Source organism: Microplitis demolitor, chromosome 2 (genome assembly GCF_026212275.2).
Source record: "Microplitis demolitor isolate Queensland-Clemson2020A chromosome 2, iyMicDemo2.1a, whole genome shotgun sequence".
Classification (NCBI taxonomy): domain Eukaryota; kingdom Metazoa; phylum Arthropoda; class Insecta; order Hymenoptera; family Braconidae; genus Microplitis; species Microplitis demolitor.
Window position 1 is genome coordinate 17,016,537 of NC_068546.1, and position 24,779 is coordinate 17,041,315.

The following is a 24,779-nucleotide window of genomic DNA, read 5'->3' on the forward strand; positions in this document are numbered from 1 at the left end:
ATGAATTATGACGCCTAGCTGCTCGATAACAGACATCTCTTTCCTTTTTTAAAGCACATAGATCTGCAGACATCCAAGGTACTGGAGACTGCTTGAAAGTTGATAATTTTTTCGGTGCGACTGCATCAAGCAGATTACTAAACAGTGAGTTGAAGTTGGCAAGCTTCAAATCAACATCTTGCTCATTTTCAAAAACGGATACATCATACGATGAGATGAAATTCTCAACAGCATCTGAAGCAATGAGTTTGAGTGGTCTATAAGTAATTATTTTCTGCTTGCAGCACATGGCTTCATAATTGATTGACATATTAGGTGTTAGTATATATAATAAAGATAACGCTCCACTTAATATTGAATACAACTTCCTCATCACCTTTTGAAATATTAACAAACAAAAAAACTGTAAATACTTGCAAATATATGTAAATACTTGATTGTAATTTATTTAGCTTCAAGTTAGTTTAGAAGAGTTAAAAGTGTAAGTGGTTTTTTCACCAATTCTTCCACTTAATGAAGATGATTATATTAAAACAATGAACAATTAAACTGCGACAACATAACTATTTGGTAGTAGTAGGGCACAAATATTATAACATAAATCGTGTATCTGATCTGAATGAAAATAAAGAACTTTCCAAATCCAAATCTAAATCCAGCAGTGCATTCATTCTCGGCCAGTCAAACGGTAACGAATACTAAACTAATAGCGAGCAAAGCTATTATCATCACCTACCAACGAACAAATATTCAAGCGCGCCAGGTTTGAATATTCTACAGTCACTTGTCAGCTGACAACTACTTCTTTTCAGAACTAACGTTGACCTAGCTTTTCTTAGGGCTATTCAACAAGACCTCCGGGTCAAGTAAAATACTTTCAACTCTAACTAGCTCATCTCAGGACTACAGTTGCCGCAGCTCTTTCCAGGGCTGGTCAACAATACCTTCAGGTCTTACATAAGACTGCTCACCATCTCAACGGTTCTTCTCAGGACTGCCTCTTTGAAACTCTCACGTCTTAACGTAAATAATGGTCTTTCCAAGACCAAACTGGCCTTTTTCAAGGCCACCAACTCCTTCTAACTCATAAATTCGATTCAATAAAAAGCTATACAACCAGCAGACTACACATTAAACATTTTGTTTACAGGCTTCATGTCCGCGTATATTTTGTCTGATGGACATTTTGGCACACGGATTTTTTGTCAACGGATATTTTTTTGCGGGTATTTTCTCGCGGATATTTTGTCCACGGATATCTAAGCGTGTCACCTAATATAATGTGCTAAAATGTGTTCAGAATCGTACTAACTCTTTGCTATTATGGGCTCTCTTGACCACTACATAATATAATGCAATTGATTCTTTAGTTTAAATAATATTAGCAACGAAATAATCGATACAATACTGTTTTTGACATTTTTCTCGGATGTTTTATCTCTTGACGCTTCGATCCGAGTCATTCGAATTCTTATTTTGATCAGTTATAGTGATTGCTGCCTAAATACATTTATTTTATTAAATAAAATCATGAAAAATAATTTAAAAAGCGCTTGTTTATCAATTATTTTTGATTTTGAAATTTTTAAACTTGAACACATAACGTAAATTTGTTGAGCTTGAAAAGCTCATAAAAAACAATAGCACTTGAGAATATTTCGCAGACGAATTTTCGATTTGATTATTACCGCGCAAACGCATTACGAATTTAAAAACAAGATTTGATAGCAGTAAATTATGAAAAAATCCTGGACGTCTACTGGGTTCGAACACGGCTCCTCTTGGCTGACAGTCCTGAACGTTGCTCACAGGTCACATCATGAGAGTTCGTCTTATGCTTAATTGATGTGTTTAGAGTGAAATGCGGGTAAATACATAGTTCATAAGTTTTCGTGATGGATTTTTACAAAATTTAAAAAAACCCCATGAACTTATAAATGATAATTGTAAAAAAATATATAAAAGTTTATTAAGTTTCTTCAAATTGTTTAATTTTCTGTTGTGATGTGAAATTTAAAAAATCTTATATAAAATTTCGTGAAACATTAAATAATTCCACACAATTGTATGAAATTTCATTGATTGAAAAATTGCAATACTGAACTTTACAATCTTAATATCAAAAGAGTTCATACTGTCGTTACATTTTCTTTGTCATCCTTAATAATATTTTCAGTATATTATTTAAAAAATAAAGTTAATTTTTTTATGCTCACGCTAATGTTTTAATCTAAAACGCCTGAAATCTATTATCGAATTTATCGATTACTTTGGCCCCAAGAATGTTCGACATTTAGTTGTTATTTTTACACATTTACATATTTTGGAAAATTCATTCTATGATTGTTTTATTTTAATAAATTGATGATAAAAAACTATGATTCGGAAAGTACAGCAGCATTACGTAAAATACTGACTTGTAACTGATGTAAAGATATGATTTAAGAGTGACATTCATATTACGTATAACCGTGACTTTGCTACTGACATAAATGTATGATTTTAAAATTACGTCATTATGATATACAATAATGATTTTATTACTACGTAACAATGTGATGTAGATTTCATGTCAAGCGTACGTAACACATAAGTCATAACTGTGGCGTCATACAAGAGTCATGCGTACATCAATATGATGTCAAGTTTTTACATCATATTAAAGTCATGCAGAACGTCAGATTGACATTAAATTTACATAAGAAGCCGTGACATTTCTATGACCTACGTATGACGTCAAAATAAGGTCATGTGTTCACTGGGTTTTGGTTGTTTTCATAGTTGAGTGTATCGGCCCGAATTTCAGCTCCGTACAATATGATTAAGTATGCTAATTTCACCAAAACTTTTTGCTTTTTGCTGTAGGTTTAGAGCCGACAGTATTTGCCATGAGTTTGCTAAGACTAGCGACTAGTTTTTTTGTCTTATTTGGAGTCTGAATGAGATGTTCCCCTGTACACTGAAAAAAAAAAATGTTTTTCCTCCCAGTAAATATTTTGTTCTTGTAGCAATACTGGTATTCTTGTGGAAAGAATACTAAAGTTTATTTCACAGAGCAATACGTATTCTGACTGTAGCAAAACTCGGTATTGCTGTAGATATAAAATTACAATTAAAATAAAATAAACTTAACCTTACTTTATTGACATGCATGAGTGTATGTAAATAGAAGAATTTTTTATTATGATAGACGTACTGTCAACAATTAAGACGAGAAACAAATAAATACTAATTAATAATTTAATAATTATAAAAAGGAATACTGCACGTATTATTTTAATATTTGTTGTCACTTGCACTCTTATTTCTATCTCATGATAACATGAGGTAAAAATACGGGAAACAAAAATTGCTATAGGATAAGTATATAAGCGCTGGAGATACCACTGCATTTGTTATAGTAAAATAGTGTAAAGTTTTAGTCCGACAAGAAAACTTGCTCTTGCTGAGGGAATTATATCAGTTTTCTTGCAATAAGAATACGTTTCCTTACTATAGGAATACTGGATGGATATTACTTTGGATTCCGGCAAGAAAAATACTTTTTTTTTCAGTGTAGCTTAACTTCTTGTCAAGAGTCACTCCCAAGAACTTTTTCTTATCTTTAATGTAGACTTCAGATCCCTTAATTGTTACTGTTTGAGGTAAGGAAATTCTCTTTTTAGCTAGAAAAACTATTTCTGTCTTATGTTCGATCAATTTACATTCATAGTTTCTTAGCCAATCGTTGATTCGCTTCGCGATACAGCTTAGTTTGTATTTAGCTTCATTCTGCGTACTTCTTAGTATTACACTGGTCACGTCATTCACGTAGCTAACCAGGAATGAGTGCTTAGGTATGTCAATTGTGACGATGCCACCGTAGATATAGTTTCAGCAGTCTAAGCCGAAAACCCACTCCTGTACTGCTCCTTTCATAACATCTTTACTTGCTATTCTATTCGTTATTTAGTACAACAACTTTCTGTCATCGAGATAGTCATCACTTTCCTTCTTGAGGTAGACTGATACTTCAAAATATTCGTTCTATGTCATAATTGAATCGTGGCCTGGGTCTCATGCGTCGTCATCTGTTTAGACTATCCACGAGCCACGGTGATTTTTTCATCACAAGAGATTTCCGTTACATTGTTGGCGGTGAAAAAATAAAATCGCCAACAAAGTAACGATTTATTATTTATTTATGATTCTAAGAAGTGTCGAACCGTTTATTCGCCCACCGTGGTGAATAAATAATTCGAGACTTTAAAAAGAATTTTCTAAAATTCTTATTTAAATTTAATTAGAGCCAGAACGTAACACATTTCAGTAGACACTGTGAAGAACCTGTAAATAATGTGTGAAAAAAAAAAAATTGTATATATATATCAAATATAATTTTGTTAAGCTCTAAGTGCCATCCTTACATATTTTTTTTTTTCGTTGAGAAATAATTATTATATTATATTATGATTTTTGTGAACTGTTATTTATATTGCGCCGAAACTTATTGTGACTTTGTTTTTCATATCGTTTATATTTTATTATTTTTGTATCGTTTAATCCTTTTTAAAGAAAAGAAATTATGCATTTCCTTATAGTCTATCCATGCGTAGGCTTATTTTCTTAAGTTATTTTGTATCATTTAATTCTTTCCTTACGGTATAACCATTTGTAGGCTTATTTTTCTAAGTTATTTTGTACCATTGAATTCTTTTTCATGAAAAATGGATTATTCTATATCTTTTATCATATCCATTCGTAAGCTTATGAATCAAAAACAGCAAAATCAGAACACGTTGAGCTGTCAATAAAACACATACTTTTCCTTACGTTTTGTGTGGTGTACCGTACATCATTAATGATGTTTTATTAATATTTAAGTTGTAATTGTTAGGTACATTTAATGACTCCCAGTCTGGCTTGAAAGTCTACAATGTTTTATTATTACTTGCTAAAAATAAAGATTGAATTTTTAATTTTTTACAAATTTTCGTAAACAAATGAATTGAGATTCGCACATAAAGCTTCAACTTAAGATTTATTAGGGTGGTCGTTAAAAATTAAATTTTCTCAGGCGCCCCATAAAAAGCTTCTTTTTAGTAAAAAAATACATAGGAAATTTCGTTTTTTTTTTTTTAAGTAGAAAGAACACGTGCCGCAGGACGATTTAAGTTGATTTTTCGATAAAATCGTGATTTTTAACTTTCTGCTAAGAAAATCGACGATTTTCGAAAAATTCGGGAAGTTATTATTTTCACCCCGATTTGCGAAAATCGAAATTTCATCAGTTGTCGACGTTTTGAGATCTTAGGAGTCCATTCTGACTATTTTCAGAATGATGTCCGAGTGCCTGTATGTGTGTGTTAGGCGCGCGCGCGTGTGTGTGTGTGTGTGTAAACTCTTCGTAACTTTTTAACCAATGAATCGATTTGGATGGTTGAGGTGGCAATCGATCGACCTTGTTGGCCATCAACTTTCCTGAAAATTTTAGATCATTTGATTAAGTAAACTCGAAAATATTTGCGAATTACGAAAAAAAAAAAAGTTTCAGATCTATAATTTGATCAAACGCAATAATTGCCGCCTTAGCCATTTTAATCGGTTAATTTGTTCGAGAGATATCGCGGGAGAAAGAAATGGCAAAAAACAGTTATTTGTGAATATCTTCGAAATTACTCAACCAAACAATTCAAAAATCTGATCAGCTTTAGAACTCAGTAAAATACGTCGATTGCCGCCTTAACCATCAAAATTGATTTATTCGTTTGCAAGTTATCGTTGGAGAAAGAAATGGTAAAAAACGTGTTTTTCCAAATATCTTCAAAACAACTAAACCGATCGATTTTAAATTTCAATCAGCGCTCGAATTCGATAAAACACGCTGATTGTCACCTCCGACGTCAAAATCGGTTTATTAGTTCGAAAGATATCGGCGTTGAAAAAGTAAAAAAATAACATTTTATGTTGTCTTTTCCGGATAAATAATAATATAATGTACTAAAATGTGTCTATGTGTAAAATCATACTAACTGTTCCTCTTCATGATTTTCTTTCGATCATCATATACTGTCATCCAACTTGTTTTTTAGTTTAAATCATATTATCAACAAAAAAACTTGAAAAAACGTTATATTTAATATTTTTCTCGGATATTTCATATTTTATTGTTTCTTACATAAGTCAAAACTTAATTAAATCTTGATTTTAATCCGTGACATTGATTTTTGCCTCAATACACTGATTTTATTGAACATAATCGGAATTAAATCTTAAAAACGGCTTCTTTATTAATGATTTTCGATTCTTTAATTTTGAAAATTCAGCATAAAATGTAACTTGTTAGAGCTTGAAAAGATCATAAAAAAACAACCGCATGCAATAGCATTTTCGAGCTCGAAGAGATCGAAAATATATCCTCACTGATGTTTTTGAGCTCCTTGAGCTCGAAAACAGTGGGAAGTTTTGGGGCTGGCCCGCAGGGCCAACCGACGCCCAAATTTTTTTTTTAAATATTTCATGAAATATGCAGATTAAAAGAAAAATCATATGAACTATTTTTAAGAAAATCCAATTCTTGACAAAAAAAGTCATGTTCATTTTTTTTATAAAATGTGTATTTGCGAAGATATTTGAAAAATACTTTTTTAAGTCTTATCAATTGAGCATTCAAAGAATTACGAATGTTGAAAATAACGTTTTTTCTTAAATATAGAAAACTTCGTAACTCGTAACATATCAATCATTAATTTTTGTTATAGTTTCCATATACTTAGAAAAATGTTATTTTCAAAATTTGTAATCCTTAGAACGCTCAATTCATAAAATTTAAAAAAAGTTTTCTTAAAATATCTTCATAAATACACATTCTATAAAAAAAAATGAAAATGAACTTTTTTGTCAAGAATTTAATATCCTAGAAAATTGTAATCGTGATTTTTTCCTTTAATCTGTATATTTCATGAGATATTTAAAAAAAACCGCGATTGTATCGAAAAATGAACTTCGATCGTTCTCTTTACACGTGTTTTTTTTACTTAAAAAGAAAAAAACAAATTCCCCACGTATTTTTCACTATAAAGAAGCTTTTTTTTGGGTGCTTGAGAAAATTTAATTTTTAACGACCACCCTCATATTTACAGTCAATTAATTTTTTTTTTTATAGATAAATTTTTTCCCTTTATTACATGAAGTGGATGATGTTTTCAATAGTCGAGTCCTTGATCATTTTAAAAGCCTTTACTGTGTTCGAAATAATATTTTAATGTCTTTTTTTTACGCAGCCTTCAAGTTGCTTAAGTGACAAGGAAGAAGATGAAATTTACGGATTTGGCTACGGTGTATTTGGTCGTCAGATGCTTCAACAACGACAACAAAAACTTGTATTAGCTACTCAAACGACAAATTTTGATTCAGGAGGATACCAGCAAACATACCATAGGTAAATGAATTCATAAATAAAATGATTGATAGAAAATGAATGTACGATGAAAGGCAATTTATTTAGTCAAAAGTTTGATAAATATACGGTAGAGGATGTATTTATTTTCTGCAGTGCTCACTAATTTGTGTTAAGAACTGAGTATGTTTATCGAAATAATTAATATGTAATTACTGTGACTCATACTCCAGTTAGGTATTGCTTATTAAGATTTTAATACTAACAGTGACTTTACTGAGGTGATTATCATGTACATAGAAAACAAAGTTCCCATTAATAATACAATGCTAACATTATAATTGTTATTAATGATCACTATAATGGTGCACTATACTTCTGAAGATAAAAGTTCTATGACACATCATTGTAAATTTCATTCGAAATAATAATACTTAGTGACAACGCTATGTTCTAAGATCTTTAGTATAAATTCCGATCTTCACATCATAAAATTGCATAATTCGATGCATTGAAATTTTTAATATAAGTATGAGTTGACAATCGTTTGGATAGGTGTCGGATTCGAACACGAGACCCTTCGATTCCAAGTTCATTTACAACCTGGGACACTTGGCTGGAGTAAGACATAAATATTTCGAGTGTAAAGATCTATATAAACAATATAAACAAACAACAATGAGTCACGAGAACGCTTCTTAAAGTGGACATAGCTACTATTGAAAAATTACGATATAACCCCTAGTAACACGTGTTTGAGAGAGATTCTGAAGTAAATATCTTGAGCAAGACTCCTAGCTGCTGGTGTCTTTTTCTACGGATGTTTTTTCTGCAAGATCATATATTGAGAAACCTATGTCAAAATTTGCGTATGTCTTGCTCATGGTATCGTACGCAAGAGTATTAAGATATGTTGAAGACGGTGCAATGAAAAAGTCTCCGACGCATTTGTTGAACCAGTATAACTTACAATAGGTACTTACGAATGACTTGTTCAAGATCAGCTCAAGGCTCAAGGTCGATTTTGAACCTTGAGCAGATCTTGAGTAATCCATGCGTGACTATTTTCAACCACAGTCTTCCTTCAGAATTGGGTTATTATCTAGCACGAATTTCATGTATAAGGCTTGCACTTCAAATCTGATCACAGGTATCTGCAGTAAGACATATATGTAGAAAATTATACTAGCACCTATCGATGTTGAGAGCAGAATAGCTCAAGAATTGAAAAAAATTGTTATATGTATGACATCGTAAATTTTAAGGGTTAATTTGTATTACATCAGAGGCAACAACTGTAGTATTTGTTTTTTGGCAATAGTTGGTAAAAACAAAAATATAGAAATAAATATAGTTTTAAACGGTAATTTTTTTTTTTTTTTATTGTAAGCTTCGTAATTTCTCAACTGATTACATCTTAATACAAAAAGCCTTTGTCAGAATTCAGATATTCAATAGTATAAAATGTAACTTACAAAGCAAAATTAAAAAAAAGATGTTGAAAATTCACAGTAGTAAAAGTAAAGTCCGTGATTACGATAGTGAAAACAAAAATTTTACTACGATTATTGATCCCTAGAGCTATAATTAATAAGGGTCATGGCACGTAGAAATCAATAACAAACATTGAAGTTCTGGGATACAAAAAGCTTGTAATTCAAGTTAATTTTGAAGTCCTTATGCTATAGTTTTGAAAGTTTCCTCTAATGCAATAAATGAATTAACAAAATCAAAAAGTTAATGCATCCAGTCCGAGTTCCAATAATTGTATATTGATCAGATATTGATGTTACAAAACCCGTAGAAGACATTCTTTCTCTACGACGATGTACGATATTATATATGACTAGTTCTCACGAAAGTGCAAAAAATGACCTTTCGAAATAAAAGAAGTATAACTCACAATAATTGAAAATCTTTTGTATTCATTATATAGTACACAAGTGTTTCACTTCAGCTAGCCATGTAGTCCCAAACTTTTTTTAATTGAATTCAAAACAATATGATAATGAAAAAAATCAATTATGAGGGAATAATCATTTAGGTGAGGGAATGAGTTTTTTTTCAATATTATAGCTATATATACATTGAATTAAAATTAAAATCTTTATTTTTTTAACATGAATTTATTTTTAAAAAATTTGTTTTTTAACATTTACATAAATATATTTTTTCAAATTTACTGAAATTTTTAATACTTTAAAGTTATTTTATAACGAGTATTATTTTATATTTCTTAAACGATTTCAGTTAAATTGAATAATTAAATTGTGAAGGAAAAGCTACCCTGATTAAACAAAACGATTTGTGACGATTAAAACTATTTTAATCGTTTTAAATCATCATAAACCGTCAATTGATGATTCAAGAGGATTAAAAACAATTAAATTTTCACTCATTTTAAATTGTTTTTAATCTTCATGCAGGACCAGAAATCGCTATATATTATTTGACGATTTATGAGGATTTGAAATTTTTATTCGTCATGAATCGTCTTTAATCGTAAAATAATATTACAATTTCTAGTCCCGCATAAAGATTAGAGACGATTCGTGACGATAACAAATTTGAAATCGTCATGAATCGTCTTTAATCGTAAAATAATATTGCAATTTCAGGTTCCACATGAAGATTAAAAACGATTTGAAATTTTAATTGTCATTAATTGTTTTTCATCGTAAAATAATAAATCGTCTTTTGACGATTAGAGACGATTAAATGTGAAAAACCATGACGATTATGACGATTAAATTTTTAATCGTTTTAAATCGTCACAAATCGTTTTGTTTAATCAGGGTAATTTATCACTAAACATGAAATATTTTTAAGATAAATCAGAATCACAGTAATGTAATCAAGTAACGTATTATTCATTTCTTTGACGGAGTAAAAACTAAAAGTATTTCACCAGGATAAATTTTTGTATCCTATATCACAAGCACATAATCACCTGTGCTGTAAATATTTGAACTTGACTTAAGAATTTTTTGAACAGGAGAATCACTCTGAGTTATTTTTTCTAATTTCGAAACCACTTTTCTTAATTCATGATTTCTTTTTCTTTTAATAGAATTATTATCAGGGCATAAATACTATCCTCAATGAAAATAACTGCATTTATCTATGCATTCCAGACACGAAAATCATCCGAACTCTGAATTATTATTGAAAAATACAAACTGACGTATGTTTGAGTGCCACTAAATGTGGCAGTGGCTTCTGATTCATTTTTGGTGTATCCACTTGAACAATATTATGAGTCATAACTTGAAACAGCATTATAGACAGACATTTCGACTGCAATAGTATATTACTGGATAAGTAAAATTATATACTCAACTTTTATTTCTGATATGATAAAACTATTAGCAATAAATAAACTAAGTCGCCCAAACGGGGTCCAGAGGTAAAGGCCTGTGTTGGGATTCGGGGGCGCAGCCCCCGATTAAAAAAAAAAACAGAGTTCAAAATGCAATTTTCATTAACTTGTCTTTCCGTCGCAGTCTTGTTTTTTATAAAATAGATATTTTTTAAACATTAAGTATTATACTGATACCAATATATAATAATAACATTATAACATAAAAAATGTAGTAATTATAAAAAAATTATTTACAACACAATATCTATTGCCGTTTGCAATATAATTTACACATTATAATATACAATAGTAAATTTACATTAACGATTTACAATTTTCCAAATGCAATATACATTCCACAGTTACATAATTTAAATTGTACAAATTTTTTCAAAATTTTCAAAATTTCATTATAAGCTTATTTTATTTTATACAATTTTACAGAAATACCATCAATTCAAATTTAAATCACACAAATTTCTAGACTACTACCACTTCTAATTCCGTCGTCAGCATCATACCAAATTTGATTTTCAGCCATGTGATCTAAATTATTTTCGACCGCAACTGGGCTGCGTAGGTCAATTAAATCGACCTCAGTCCTAAATTTGTTGTCCTTATCAATAATAACGGAGCTCGCTAAATTCGACACTAGATTTACCAATACAATATCGCCTATTTGTTCACCACTGGTTAGAAAAACTGAGCCGATCGTCTACTCAAAGCCACTGTCAGGTCTCATCTCCAAAACTACATCATTGAATTTATTACGCGGACCGACCGCACGCTCTAAGCCACTGTCAGGTCTCACCATTAAATTATCGTCAATAAAATTTTCATCCATAATTTTTTCAACCGGACTGAAGGCATGCTCTAAGCCACCGTCAGGCCCTACTATTAAATTTTCATCTACTAAATTTCTAATCGGGCCGAAGGCACGCACTGAGCGACCGTTAGAATCCGAAATTTCATCAATTAAATTTCTATCTATAACTTTCTTAATCGGACCGAAGGCACGCACTAAGCCACCGTCAGGTTCCGAAATTTCTTTATCTAGATTATTTAATAATATTCTCTTAATTAATAATAGATTTAATGTTAATCATACCTCCAAAACCAAAATCATATGGCCATGTATTTCATATTGTAAAAACAAAGATCCTGCTCGATGTCATGCATCTAGTATGAATTCAAATGGTAAATATATCCATATTTATGATTATTACTGATATTCGAATAATTCAAAATAAATTTCAACAATTATTAATCTGTAGAGCATATATTGAAGGAAACGGATCATAATCATGGTCCCGAGGTTTCAAATATTATAGCTAAAAAATTCATGAGTAAACTCCGTAAAAAAGCTGCTACTTCAAAAGAAGCTACCAGTAAAACTATTACTATTGCGTGTAATAAAACAACCGTTACTGCAGCTGGTCAAATGAGTTGAGAAGCTAATATTGCCAGAACAATACGACATATCCGTCATAACCTCAAAAATGTGCCTCCACAGCCTATTTCTTTAGATAATTTAGTAATACCTGATGAGTATAAAACAACAATCAGAAATATGCCTTTCCTATTATGTGATTCTAAAACATTAAATTTAAATATTAATCAGAAATTTATGATATTTACAACAAATCAAAATTTGAGTTATCCAAGTAATTCCGACACGTGGTTCGCTGACGGAACATTTTGTACGGTTCCTTGTATATTTTACCAATTGTATACGTTACATGGCTTAGTGAATGGCCACGTTATACCACTTGTATACGTTTTGATGACAGGTAAATCATCAAAATCATACAAAGCTATGTTACGTCAGTTGTTACTGTTAGAGCCACGTTTATTACCTAATATGATTACTTCAGACTTTGAAATTGCATTTAATAAAGCAGTAGTTAAAGTGTTTCCACGAGTAAATATTAAAGGATGTTTTTTTTCATTTCTCCCAATGTGTATGGAAAAATATTCAAAAATGTGGATTACAAAGACAATATTTTACTGACAGTAATTACGAATTGAATTTGAAGATGCTATGTTCGCTTGCATTTGTTCCTGAAAGTAACGTCATGTATGCCTATGAGAAATTGATGGAAGAAGAATTTTTCATTAACAATAAGAACGAATTAGCTCCGTTGATTGAGTATTTTGAAAATACTTGGATTGGTATTAAGCTACGCCGGCGGGGGCGTCGTGGCTCAACGTTTGACATTATATTGTGGAATCATTATGCAAGTACTATTGCTAATGAGCATAGAACATATAATTATAGAACATATAATTAACATATAAATCCTCAACAGAAATAAAAATTGAACTATCGTGGTGATGCACCACCTGCAAAACGTCGCAAAATAGACGATCGGAATAATCGTTTAAAGTGTGTTGTTGATAATTACAACAAAGAAAATATTATTGAGTTTCTGCGTGGGATTGCGCACAATTTAAAATTATTAATTATTAATACATAAATATTATTATGATAAAATATACTATATATTATTCGTGCCTTACTTGATAATTATCTAATATACAAAATAAAATTCATACAATAAAATTTGATTGTGTTAGATTGAAAACATAAAATAATAAAATGTTATTCGAATACCTTCAACATGATAGATTTATTCAATCATTAAACCAGATCTACTAGTCATTTATGTTTCAAGTTATTAGTGTCAAGAGTTATTATTGTTAGAGTTATCATTTTCCGACTTATTTTTGTTCGAGTTCTTGTTGCCGAGTTATTTGACCTAGCACCCCATTGAGCTATATACATTGGCGTGTAATTTGTTCCCGGGTTGGTGGCCAGTTGTTTCTTCTCACAAGTGTGAGAGAGATAGCGAACTTTAAGTATTAATATTTTTCATAAGCATGTGATGAAATGCATAATTATTGATCCCAGTGGATAGTGAATCAATAAGTGAAATTACTTAGTATTGTTTTACCATTATCAATCATTAATTACGATAGATATTTGATTGTCGTCAGTATTATTTATACGCTTTGATTATTGTTCCATTAGTATAACAATGTTTATATGATACCTATTTGATTGGGTTTTCGATAATTACTTATGAGTTTATGAATTAATTTCTCAGTATAGATCAGTATATGCGTTACATATTTAATTGATATTATTATTAATTGGTGATTATTGTTTGTTATTATTTGCAAGTTATTATTATTATATGAGTTTATTGCGGTAAGAATTTTACGCGTATGAGTTATGTATGATTTATTCTTATCATTAATTATCATTTACTTTCATGGGTGATTGTTATCGATTCACCCATAGTATTCATGAGTGATTATTATGATTTGCGACTATTATTCGTTTATGCGTATTATTTACAAATAATTATTATCTGAGGCGGTTTATACGAATTATTTCCAATTTATGATTGTTTTCTTTGTGATTGTGCGGCATTACGCACACTATTATTTGTAAAAGATTGATATTATCTGTATCTATGGTGTTGTTTAGTACAAGTATTTATTATTTGTGATTATGATGATAATATAAACAATTGGCAAATACTGTTTTTTTTTTGCAAGTATTATTATTATTATTATTATTATTTATTATTTGACCATAGAGTTAAAACTCCTTGCAGCCATTCAAAGAATACATGATTACTAAACATAGCATACAATAAAATGATATATATCAAATTTGATTATAATTGTTAAAATACTTCATCAACATCTGCACTTTAGCAGTGAACAGAAAAATAAAATGAAACAAATTGAAGAATCTATTGACTATAATTGATTATAATTGATTAGTGACTTCACTCATATAATATTCATAACATGTCCTACGGAAATTCTCGAATGTTGGAGAAGACGTACAATAACCTGATAATCGGTTCCAAGATCTGATGGCGTTAACTAAGAACGATTTTTCGTATTTAGTTGTTCGACAGAATGATAATTCGAGGTAGTCTTGACGCACGTCATCTCTTCGTGAACGAGGTTCAACGAATCGTAGATCTTTCTGAATAAGTGGCTTTTGATTCAAGTAGAGTGCTTTATAAATAAGACATACCGAGAAAAATTCTCGCCTTGATTTAAGAGTTAGCCAACAAAGATTTTTATAATATTGTGGGACATGCTCATATCTTGATATTTTAAAAATATACCGAACTCAAGCATTTAGTTTCCTCTGTAGCCTAAGTTGTTGCTGTTTTGTGATGTCAGAATATACCGCTGCACAGTAATCAAAGATTGGAAAGATCAAGGTTGTTACAAGCTTTTTTCTCAATGGTAAACTGAACACCTCACTATTAAGCTTAAGCTGTGCTAGAGTTCTCATGCTACTTCTGCACACTTCAGTTATTTGTGAAGACCATGTTAGTATATACTCAAGAATAACTCCCAGATATTTCACAGATTTATAGTAGTTGATAATGTTATCGTTGACAGTGATATTTTGTATACATAAATTAATCAAACTGACTAGCTTTTGCGGAGTACCAAAAATTACAGCTGTCATTTTTCTAGGATTCAGCTTAAGTCCGTTTTTAGTTGACCACTTAGAGATAATAGCAATTTCTTCATTTATAGTTTTCATACAGCTTTTAATATCGCATAACTTGCAGTTTCGATAAATGACCAAGTCGTCTGCATAAAATAAATGCTTACATCGCATTAACAGGAGGCCGAGATCAGTTACGTATATAGAGTAAAGCAGATGACCTAGGACACTACCCTGTGGTACACCATTCAGGATATGCTTCCAAGCCGACATTTCATTGTTATTTGTACGTATCGCTTGCAATCTACCCTTAAGGTACGATTCTATCCATTTGACGACCGAATCAGCCAATCCCATAGCTGTTAATTTATATATCAACATATCAAAAATGACCGAGTCAAAAGCTTTGCTAAAGTCGAAAAATACAGAGATCGTAACCATTGAATCATCCATTCCTCGTCTGATGTCATCACAAAGACTCAAGATCGCATCTTGAGTATTTAATCCTACACGGAAAGCTGTTTGACATTCATCAATGATTTTATTGTCTATCAGATAGTTCACGATCTGATCATGAACACATCTCTCCAGTGCTTTAGATAAAATACATAGTATGGAGATAGGCCTGTAGTCTGAGTATTCTAATGGAGTAAGTACTTTCGGTATGGGCAATACATACGAAATTTTCCAAGCTGACGAAAAACGGCAAGATGTGAGAGACAAATTAAATAAATCAGTGATGCAGTGGCGAAAATAAGGCATCAAGATCTTGTACGTTTTTATTTCGAAACCGTCTGGACCTATCGAGTTGGAATTGAACCTCATGATTGCCTTTTTTACATCATTACGTTCGTTTACTTTAAACGTGAACATGCTCTGATATTTAGTGACACGTGTATCAAAATAGTTATAATCAATTTGATCGACAGATAATCCTGCTACATTTACAAAATAATCGTTCATCTCATCTAAGTTCAGATTAATATCAACATTCGAGTCCGAGCTTTGACTTAATCCAAGATTACGTAAATCATTCCAAAATGATTTGGTGTTACTGCAAAAACGAAAACGAAAGTTGGAATATTTTATCTTTGCCTCAGATGTCCTAGATTTAATTAGTTTTCGTAGATTAGTATATTCCTTATAGGCAAACCCCGATCTTTTGAAGATTCTATACAGCTTTGAACGTCGAAGCTAGAGATTTTTAATGTCTTGATTTATCCATGGTGCCGGTTGATCGCGGATCATAATCTCCTTTAGTGGCGCAACTTTATTTATGACATTTTCCATGTGGGCATGTAAGCTACTGTTCATAGCATCCACTGAGTAGTCACAATCCATATGAGATAGGTTAAGACCTAAGCAAACTTGATGTAGATCATTATCATCTATGCGAGCCCAGTTTCTGCGACAAATTTTTTTTCGGCCAGTAGACGGCAGACTGTAGTCATATTTTATTGAAATTAGGGCATGGTCAGCAAGGAACGGCTCAGAAGATTGTCTTGACGATACTACGAGATCCGATTCGCTGACTAAGCAGTGATCAATCCATGAGTGGCTACTAACAGTATGATGTGTTGACTTATAAGAAACTAGATCGAGGCCTAGACATCCACAGAACTCCAATAGGCTATCCGACTTTGAGTTGGCAACTTGCATGTTGATATTGAAACCTCCTAAAACTATGACGTGAGTATAGTGCGGCATGATATCATCCAAGTTAGTCTCTAGGAGAACTAATGACTCGGAGGTTGGTGGGTTATACACAACACCAATTAATATTTTTTGCCTCGTAGAGTACTAAACTTCAGTAAGAAGGTACTCTGGTCTATTTGGTTGATATTCAGAACTAAGTACTAATCTTGATGAAAGTGAATTTCTGATATATAGCGCCACACCACCTCCAATCTTACTAGAACGATCATTTCTGAATAGTGTGGATGAGGGTAATTTAAATTGGGCATCTGAGATATTATAATTTAACCAAGTCTCACTGACAGCAATTGTATCAAAATAATGTGTTCTAATGAATTCTTTAAATGAAGTGAAATTACTGTTGAGTGAACGGACATTGACGTGGCAGATACTAAGCGGCTGACGACGCGATGAAATCGAATTATCTGACAAATAAAAAGTGGATGATGATGAAGTAATTGCAGGTTATTGTATATTTTTCTTCAGAATGTCCAAACCAGACGACGGGAATAATTTCAATGGCTGGATCAGACGGAACATCATCCCCCTTGATTAACCTGTTGCCTGGAATTACTATATTTTTAGCCTTAGTAATGATAGAGTCCACCGTTTCCTTAGTATCAAATTTGATTAGAACATCACGCTGCTTCTGCTTTCCGAAACGCGTACGAGCCTCTATCTGCTTACCGATTCTGCGAACAAATTTAATCTTCGACTTGTCCATGGGAGTGCCCAGCTCATTGAATAAATTGCCTACAACTGTATTCAGATCGTCTCCAACTTTTTCTTTCAAACCAGAGATGGATAATTCATCTGCTAGAGCCTGTGATTCTATTTGCAGTGCTCTCTGCTCAAATTTGCTGGTAATTAATAGATCAGCTGCCTTAGAGACCTTATCAGTAGCACTCTTTGAACTTCCCGAAGTTTTTGTTTTTTCAAGATCATCTACTCTTTTTTCAAGGACATTAAATTTCTCAGTTAATTCATCTTGCTTTGCTTTTAGAGTATCAAATTTATCATGAAGTTGATCAGCTGACTTTTGCGAGTCGTTCAGTTTGTGTAATTCATCCAGTTTCCTCAAGCGTGAGTCTAAGTCTAAGTATAAAATTATTCATTTTATATAACATTTAATTTTATTATTTAAAATATAACTGAGGAACATATGGTCACCAACCCGGCATTTAATTAACTATTATTTGTTTAATTGACTGCTATCTTTTTCTTGCTATCCTTTTCCTAAATCTGAAACTACTCTCCTATAATTTATTTTTATTTTCATTTCATTTTTCATTTTTATTTGATTCTAGTCTATTTTGTTCGTGGAGGTGCACGAACTGGTGCCCAACTAGGTTTCTAACCCAGCCTGAGTCGAATCGCGGTTCCAGTGGAGATTCTGTTCGTCTCCAAAGGCAATTTCGTTTTGTTTTGTTATTGTTTTGTTTCAGTATTTTCACCATCGGAGGGACCATAACGACTATTTTGCACCAACCACACTCCGCCGTGGGTTGTGGAAAATAGTAGAGAACGTTTTAAATTATTATTATCTTTTTTTTGAGGTGACTCTATTCTACGATTAGATTTTTTTATCTTTTGTGTTAAAGGAATGATGGCTTTCCTGACCTGTTTAATTGACAATTATTTACTTAGAATCTAATCTGCGTATGAGTTATTACATGTGTATTAGTGATGCTTAAATGCATTATTTTTAATGCGCACTGTAATACCATACTTTAATGAAAAGATTCTACTTATCAAAGATGTTAATTTTATATATACGCTTTCACCCCGAATATACTTGCTAGGCTCATCAGTAAAGTTTATATCTACTCTAATATTATTACATTGTTCAAATGCTTGACCACTTTGTCCGCAACTAAAACAAAATTTTCGGTCCAGATTACGACCAGCAGTTACTTCACTATACGAGCGCGACATAACATTTGAGTTGCTACCGTTATTCGCACTAAGATACCGTACCCAATTATTTTGAGATCTATACGATGAGAAATTCTCCTGAGGAGGTTGAGCGGTCGCCGTCATGGCGCAGACGATTAATTAACCGTCTTTACCCTCTCGAATTTCCCTAGTAATAAGTGGTTGTCTGTCGTTATATTCATCTCAAACAAAATAGGGGTACGCGGGAACGCTTATGTTGCTGAAAAACGTGATTTTTTTTGTTTTTAGATGCGAATTATCCGATGACTCAAATGCGCGTTTATTTTCCTCGAGTAACTCAGCAGCCTCGTGTAATACCGATAAAAGGTCATCATATGTATTTACTGACCTAGAAAACACTAAAGTGGAAAGACTTCTAGGTAAATGATTTCTAATACATGTAACTTGTTTAGATTCTGGAGAAGGAATACGCATCTCAAGATATTTCTGCTGTACTCTGAATAAAAAATCAACTGACCAATTTCTATCAGTATCTGTGTGTCAGTCTTCTGTAAGCCATTTTTATTATTTTATATAAATTTTTTAGATAATTTAGGTACTCAATATGAAAAATCTAATATAGCACAGTATACAATGCAAGTATTTCTCTCATCATCGCTCAAAATAAATTAGTTTAATGTTTCAAATTTTTCCAATTTAGTTTATCATTATCACTAGGTCTTCAAATTTCCAGAATGAGGAACACGAGTTGGGCGCCAAATGAAACTGTGGAACTGGTTATTCCGTGTCGAATGTTGTGCCCGACTATTATTTTAAAATTATGGTTGCGTGGATTTTGGCGTTCGGACTAACCAATGCAATTTTTTTAGCTTAAATATAAGATTCAAGCTTTATTTTGTTTATTGAGGGATACATTTCGATGTGAGATTTCTTTAAACATAATTTTATTGAAACAGAGTTATCTCCAAAAATCGATGGATAAAAAAACCTATTTATCAATTCAGTCGAATATCGGATTTATTGCATCCTTTTTATCAATTAGAAAAATTTTTTAGGCTGATTGGAAATCGGTTATTAAGTTAAGAAAGTAAAAAAGCCAATCATAAATTCTTTACCTTTTTCGCTGATAATTCTTAATTTTCCTTTTGTTTTCGTTTGGAAACTTCTTTCCTGTTGACCCCTGGACCGGTTGCTACTTCTCTCGTCCAAACGATCTTCAAGCAAGGTTGGGTGATAATGTTAACTTATTTTATTAATCAAACACAATAATTAAAATTTTTTTTTTTGTCACTTTTTTTTTTTATTTTACGCTTTAATTATGGATAAAAATGAAATTCCTTTATTTTTCTTTATGGAAAATAAAGACGATGCTCTTTGAATGAACGTATTTTTACTTTCAAACATTTATTCACTTTTATAGTACACTGTTTTTATAATATTTATGAAATAAACTTGATTTTTATATATTTTTCGTATGAATATAACTATATTCACAAGTATGAGATAACACTAACTATTCACTCACAACCGATAACACTATCAATTAACGTAGGTCTCTATTCTTAGATTTTTCTCATATTGTCTTTAATTTTTAGTTATTGTATTTTTCTTTGAAAAACGTTTTTTTTTATTCCGTTAGTTGGGATCACCAACACTTCGATGTAGAAATATATATATACATATTAGAGTGCTTCGTTTTCGGCAAAAGTATTTTTTTCGTTGTTCATCAAGCAAAATATGGTTTTTTATGCTGAAACGAAAATTCCTGCCAAGTTTGAGCTCTTAGTTGCAATCCTAAGTCTTTTCCATTTGATTTCCGAGATTTTCCATTTAAAATACACGTAAATTAAATTACTTTTTTGTTAACTTTCTAATACACAGCTGCGTTTTATGATATCGACGCGCTTTTGGTCGCAAATTGTAAGGCATTTGGTGTTCTTCAAATGTGCTCATAGTAACTTACCTGTAATTCTAGCTGTTTCACTGATGTCCGCTGAGAAAGTCATTTTTCGTATCAAATTGACGTTTATCGGCTTGCAGAACGTAAATCAATGAGTGCACACCAAAAATGTAAATGAAAATTTTATAGGAAATTTTATTCCCTTCAAAAAAAGCCCTATGAGTCAAGTCGCTAAATCCCATAGTTTTCGAGTTATAGTCATTTTAATAATTTAAAAAATATAATATTAAAAAAAAAATGAAAATTGCTAATTTATTTTTTAAATTATTAAAACTCCTATAACTCGGAAACTATAGACTTTAGTAACTTGACTCATAGGGCTTTTTTTGAAGGGAATAAAATTTCCTATAAAATTTCCATTTACATTTGTGATGTTCATCCATTGGTTTACGTTCTGCAAGCTAATAAAGGTCAATTTGATATAAAAAATGACTTCCTCAGCGGACATCAGTGAAACAGCTGGAATTATAACTAAGTTACTATGGGCACTTTTAAAGAACACCAAATACCCTACAATTTACGACTGAACCCGCGTCGATATCATAAAATGCAGCTGAGTATTAGAAAGTAAAAAAAAAAGTAATTTAATTTACGTGTATTTTAAATGGGAAATCTTGGAAATCAAATGGAAAATACTTAGGATTGGAATTAAGAGCTCAAACTTGGCAGGAATTTTTGTTGTAGCACAAAAAACAATATTTTGCTTGATAAACAACAAAAAAAAATACTTTCGCCGGAAACGAAGCACCCTAATATATATATACATATATATATATATATATATTAAACCGATAGTTTGAAGACAATTCTCCGATTAAACCGATTCTTTGAGGACACTTTGATTGTTTGAGGACTGGCTCAAAGATTCCTTATATCTAACCGATACTTTGAGGTCCGATATTTTGAGGACGGCTCCAAACTATCAAAGACGTTTATACTTTTTTATACACGATAGTTTGAGCTACCTTTTTTTTTTTTACGTGATATACGATGTTATAAAGTCGCTTTATGCCTCATCATTGATTGATTGATTGTACAGAAAAATGTTCTTCAATAATTTTATAAGAAATTTACTGCTTTACAAGAAAGATGTCTTATATTTTTTCTGTAAACCTCACCATTTGAATGCTATTGAAGATTTAAGTTTGATTATTTTAAGACAAATTTCATTTTGTTTATGAATTTTATAACTCAACAATAAAAGACTATATTATGAAATGTGCAATACAAATTTTGTGTAGGGAATTAAATGCTCTATGAAAATGGGGTCTTGCGTTTTGGCGATTAAATTAAGGATTCAAAAGATATTTATCATCAAACTTTCATATTTACTGATTTCGAAAGTTTTTGATTAGATATTCGAAAAATTTCAATTTAATTTTCAACTTTTGAAAAAATTTACACAAATTTTAGTTTTCATCAACAGAGATACTTCAGAATATTTTTTTAGTTTTTTTTATGTGTAAATTTACCAATTATTTGCTGTAAATAGGCTAATTTTTTGGTGCTCTTTAAGAACTTGCCATAAAAATCGAAATTACTCTTCGTAGAGAAGAAATTTTCCCTAGGACAAAATCCAGCTATATTGGAAAAATTCTTAACGACGTTTTGAAGACGTTATTGAAAAAAAACAACATGATTTGATTTCTAATGATTAAAAATAAAATGTTTAATTATTATTTAGTTATTTTAGTTTAGTTTAGTTATTATTTAATTATTGAAAACAAATTTGCAAAAATGTTAAAAATAAAAATCAAATAATACTTATATTAATAACAAAAAATAAAAACCGTATGAAATTCATAAATTACATTGAAATTTTTCAAATATCTAATCAAAAAATTTTGAAATCAGTAAACATGAAACTTTGATAAATATCTTTTGAACGCTTAATTTCATCGCCAAAACATAAGACCCCATTTTTATAGAGCATTCAATTTCCTACAAAAATTTGTATTGTGCATTTTATAATAGTCATTTATTGTCGAGTTACAAAATTAATAAACAAAAGTGAAATTTGTCTTAGAAGAAGCAAACTCAAATCTTCAATATCATTCAAATGGTGAGGTTCACGGAAAAAATATAAGATACCTTTTTTGAGGAGCATTAAATTTTCTACAAAATTCTCGAAAAAATTTTTTCTGAACAATTAATTAATGATAGGGTATGAATTTTTTTCTATTGGAATAAAAAAAAAAATAAAAAACTGCGATTAGCAGGATGTTCCTATTAAAATTAAGAGATCATATTTAGTGAGAATTTTTTTAAAGCGTCTAGCAACCCATTTTTCCGTATCGCTTGTCAGAAAAAAAAAATATTTGATTTTTTTCACCCACCCTAATGTGTATTGAACCAATAGTTTGTAAACAATTCTCAAATTAAACCGATTGTTTGAGAGATTTTTAATAGTGTGAGAACCGGATAAAAGTTTTCCCATGTCTAACCGGTACTTCGAGGATGGTTTTAAGCAATGAAGTTCACCCTGATTAAAAAAAAAAATGATTTAATTTATGATAAGTGTATATCTATATATAAGACTATTCAAATAGTTTTAAATCATTTCATATCATTTCTTTAAATGAAGGCGGTTATTATAATACTCTTCTAAAAAAAGTGTTGCAAGTGCCATAAGGGCGTATTTCAGCACATTCTACCGTTTTAAAGTTATGAGATCATACGAAAAAATCGTTAATATCTATTAGGTGTACAAAAAAGTTCTACCCATTTTTTGTCAAAAAAAAATATATTTAAAAATTTTAAATAAAATACAAATTTTAATTAAAATAACCACCATCAGCATCTACTACCCTTTGCCAACGCTCAGGCAACTGATGGATCCCACGGCGATAAAAGGCTTGATCTTTTGTCGAAATGAAATCATCTATTGTTTTTTGCATTTCGTTTTCATTTTGTAAGTGTTTGTCAGCCAAGTAATTTTGCAATGAACGGAATAGGTGAAAATCACACGGTGCAAGGTCTGGTGAATACGCCGGGTGCGGTAAAACTTCCCACTGTAAATCATTTATAGTGTGGTGGACGATTGAACTTCTACGAGGCCTGGCGTTATCATGCTGCAGTATCACTGGTCGAGGTTTTTGTCCCGCAAATCGTCTTTTACTGTTAATTTCATCTGCTAATTTTTTTAATTGACAACTGTAGCGTTCTCCAGTAACGGTTTCTCCTGGTTTGAGTAACTCATAATATAGCACGCCCCACTCATCCCACCAAATACAAAGCAATATTTTTTTCCCAAAAACATTACGTTTTGGTGTTGATGTCGTTGGTTGTCCTGGGTCTACCCAATGTTTTCGACGTTTAGGATTCTCATAGTAAACCCACTTTTCGTCCCCTGTTACGAGTTTCCACAAAAAAATTTTTTTTTTATGTCGTGAAAGCAACGACAGGCAGGTGTCAACTCGTCTCTCTCGTTGTTCTGGAGTTAATTCATGAGGTACCCATTTTCCTTCTTTTTGAATCTTACCTAAAGCATGTAATCTTTCAGAAATAGCTTGTTGAGTAACGTTTAACTTTTTCGCAAGTTCTTGTTGTGTTTGTGCAGAATCTTGATTCAGTAATTCTTCCAATTTCTCGTCACTGATTGTTGAAGGTCTTCCAGAGCGTGGTTTATCATTTAAATTAAAATCTCCGTTTGTGAATTTCCGAAACCATCTTCGACAAGTACTGTCATCAATAACACTGTCACCATAAGTTGCACAGATTATTCTTTGAGCTTCAGCAGCACTTTTTCCTTGATGAAATTCATATAAAAGACAATGGCGGATATGCTCATTACTTACTTCCATTTTTAACTTAATAAAAAAATATATATATCGAAGATTAATATATTAAAAGTTTGATGAATTTGAAGAGTACAAACAGCTGTGCATGTACATATACGTATTCATAGCTAAGCTATAAATAGCTGTTAGATAACTCCATCTTTGAAAAACGGGTAGAACTTTTTTGTACACCTAATAATAATACGTTTTCCCTTGAAAAGTAT

General features: G+C 31.3%; 1 protein-coding gene across 3 annotated transcripts in view; it reads left to right on the forward strand.

The window, feature by feature from the left end:
- Positions 1–24,779, forward strand: part of LOC103576410 (uncharacterized) — a 313,115-nt gene that overhangs the window by 74,237 nt on the left and 214,099 nt on the right. For all 3 annotated transcript variants that reach the window (XM_014442664.2, XM_053742847.1, XM_053742846.1), the window contains one exon: positions 7,263–7,420. In XM_014442664.2, the coding sequence (XP_014298150.1) occupies positions 7,263–7,420 (158 nt within the window). The remainder of the gene's footprint in view (positions 1–7,262; positions 7,421–24,779) is intronic.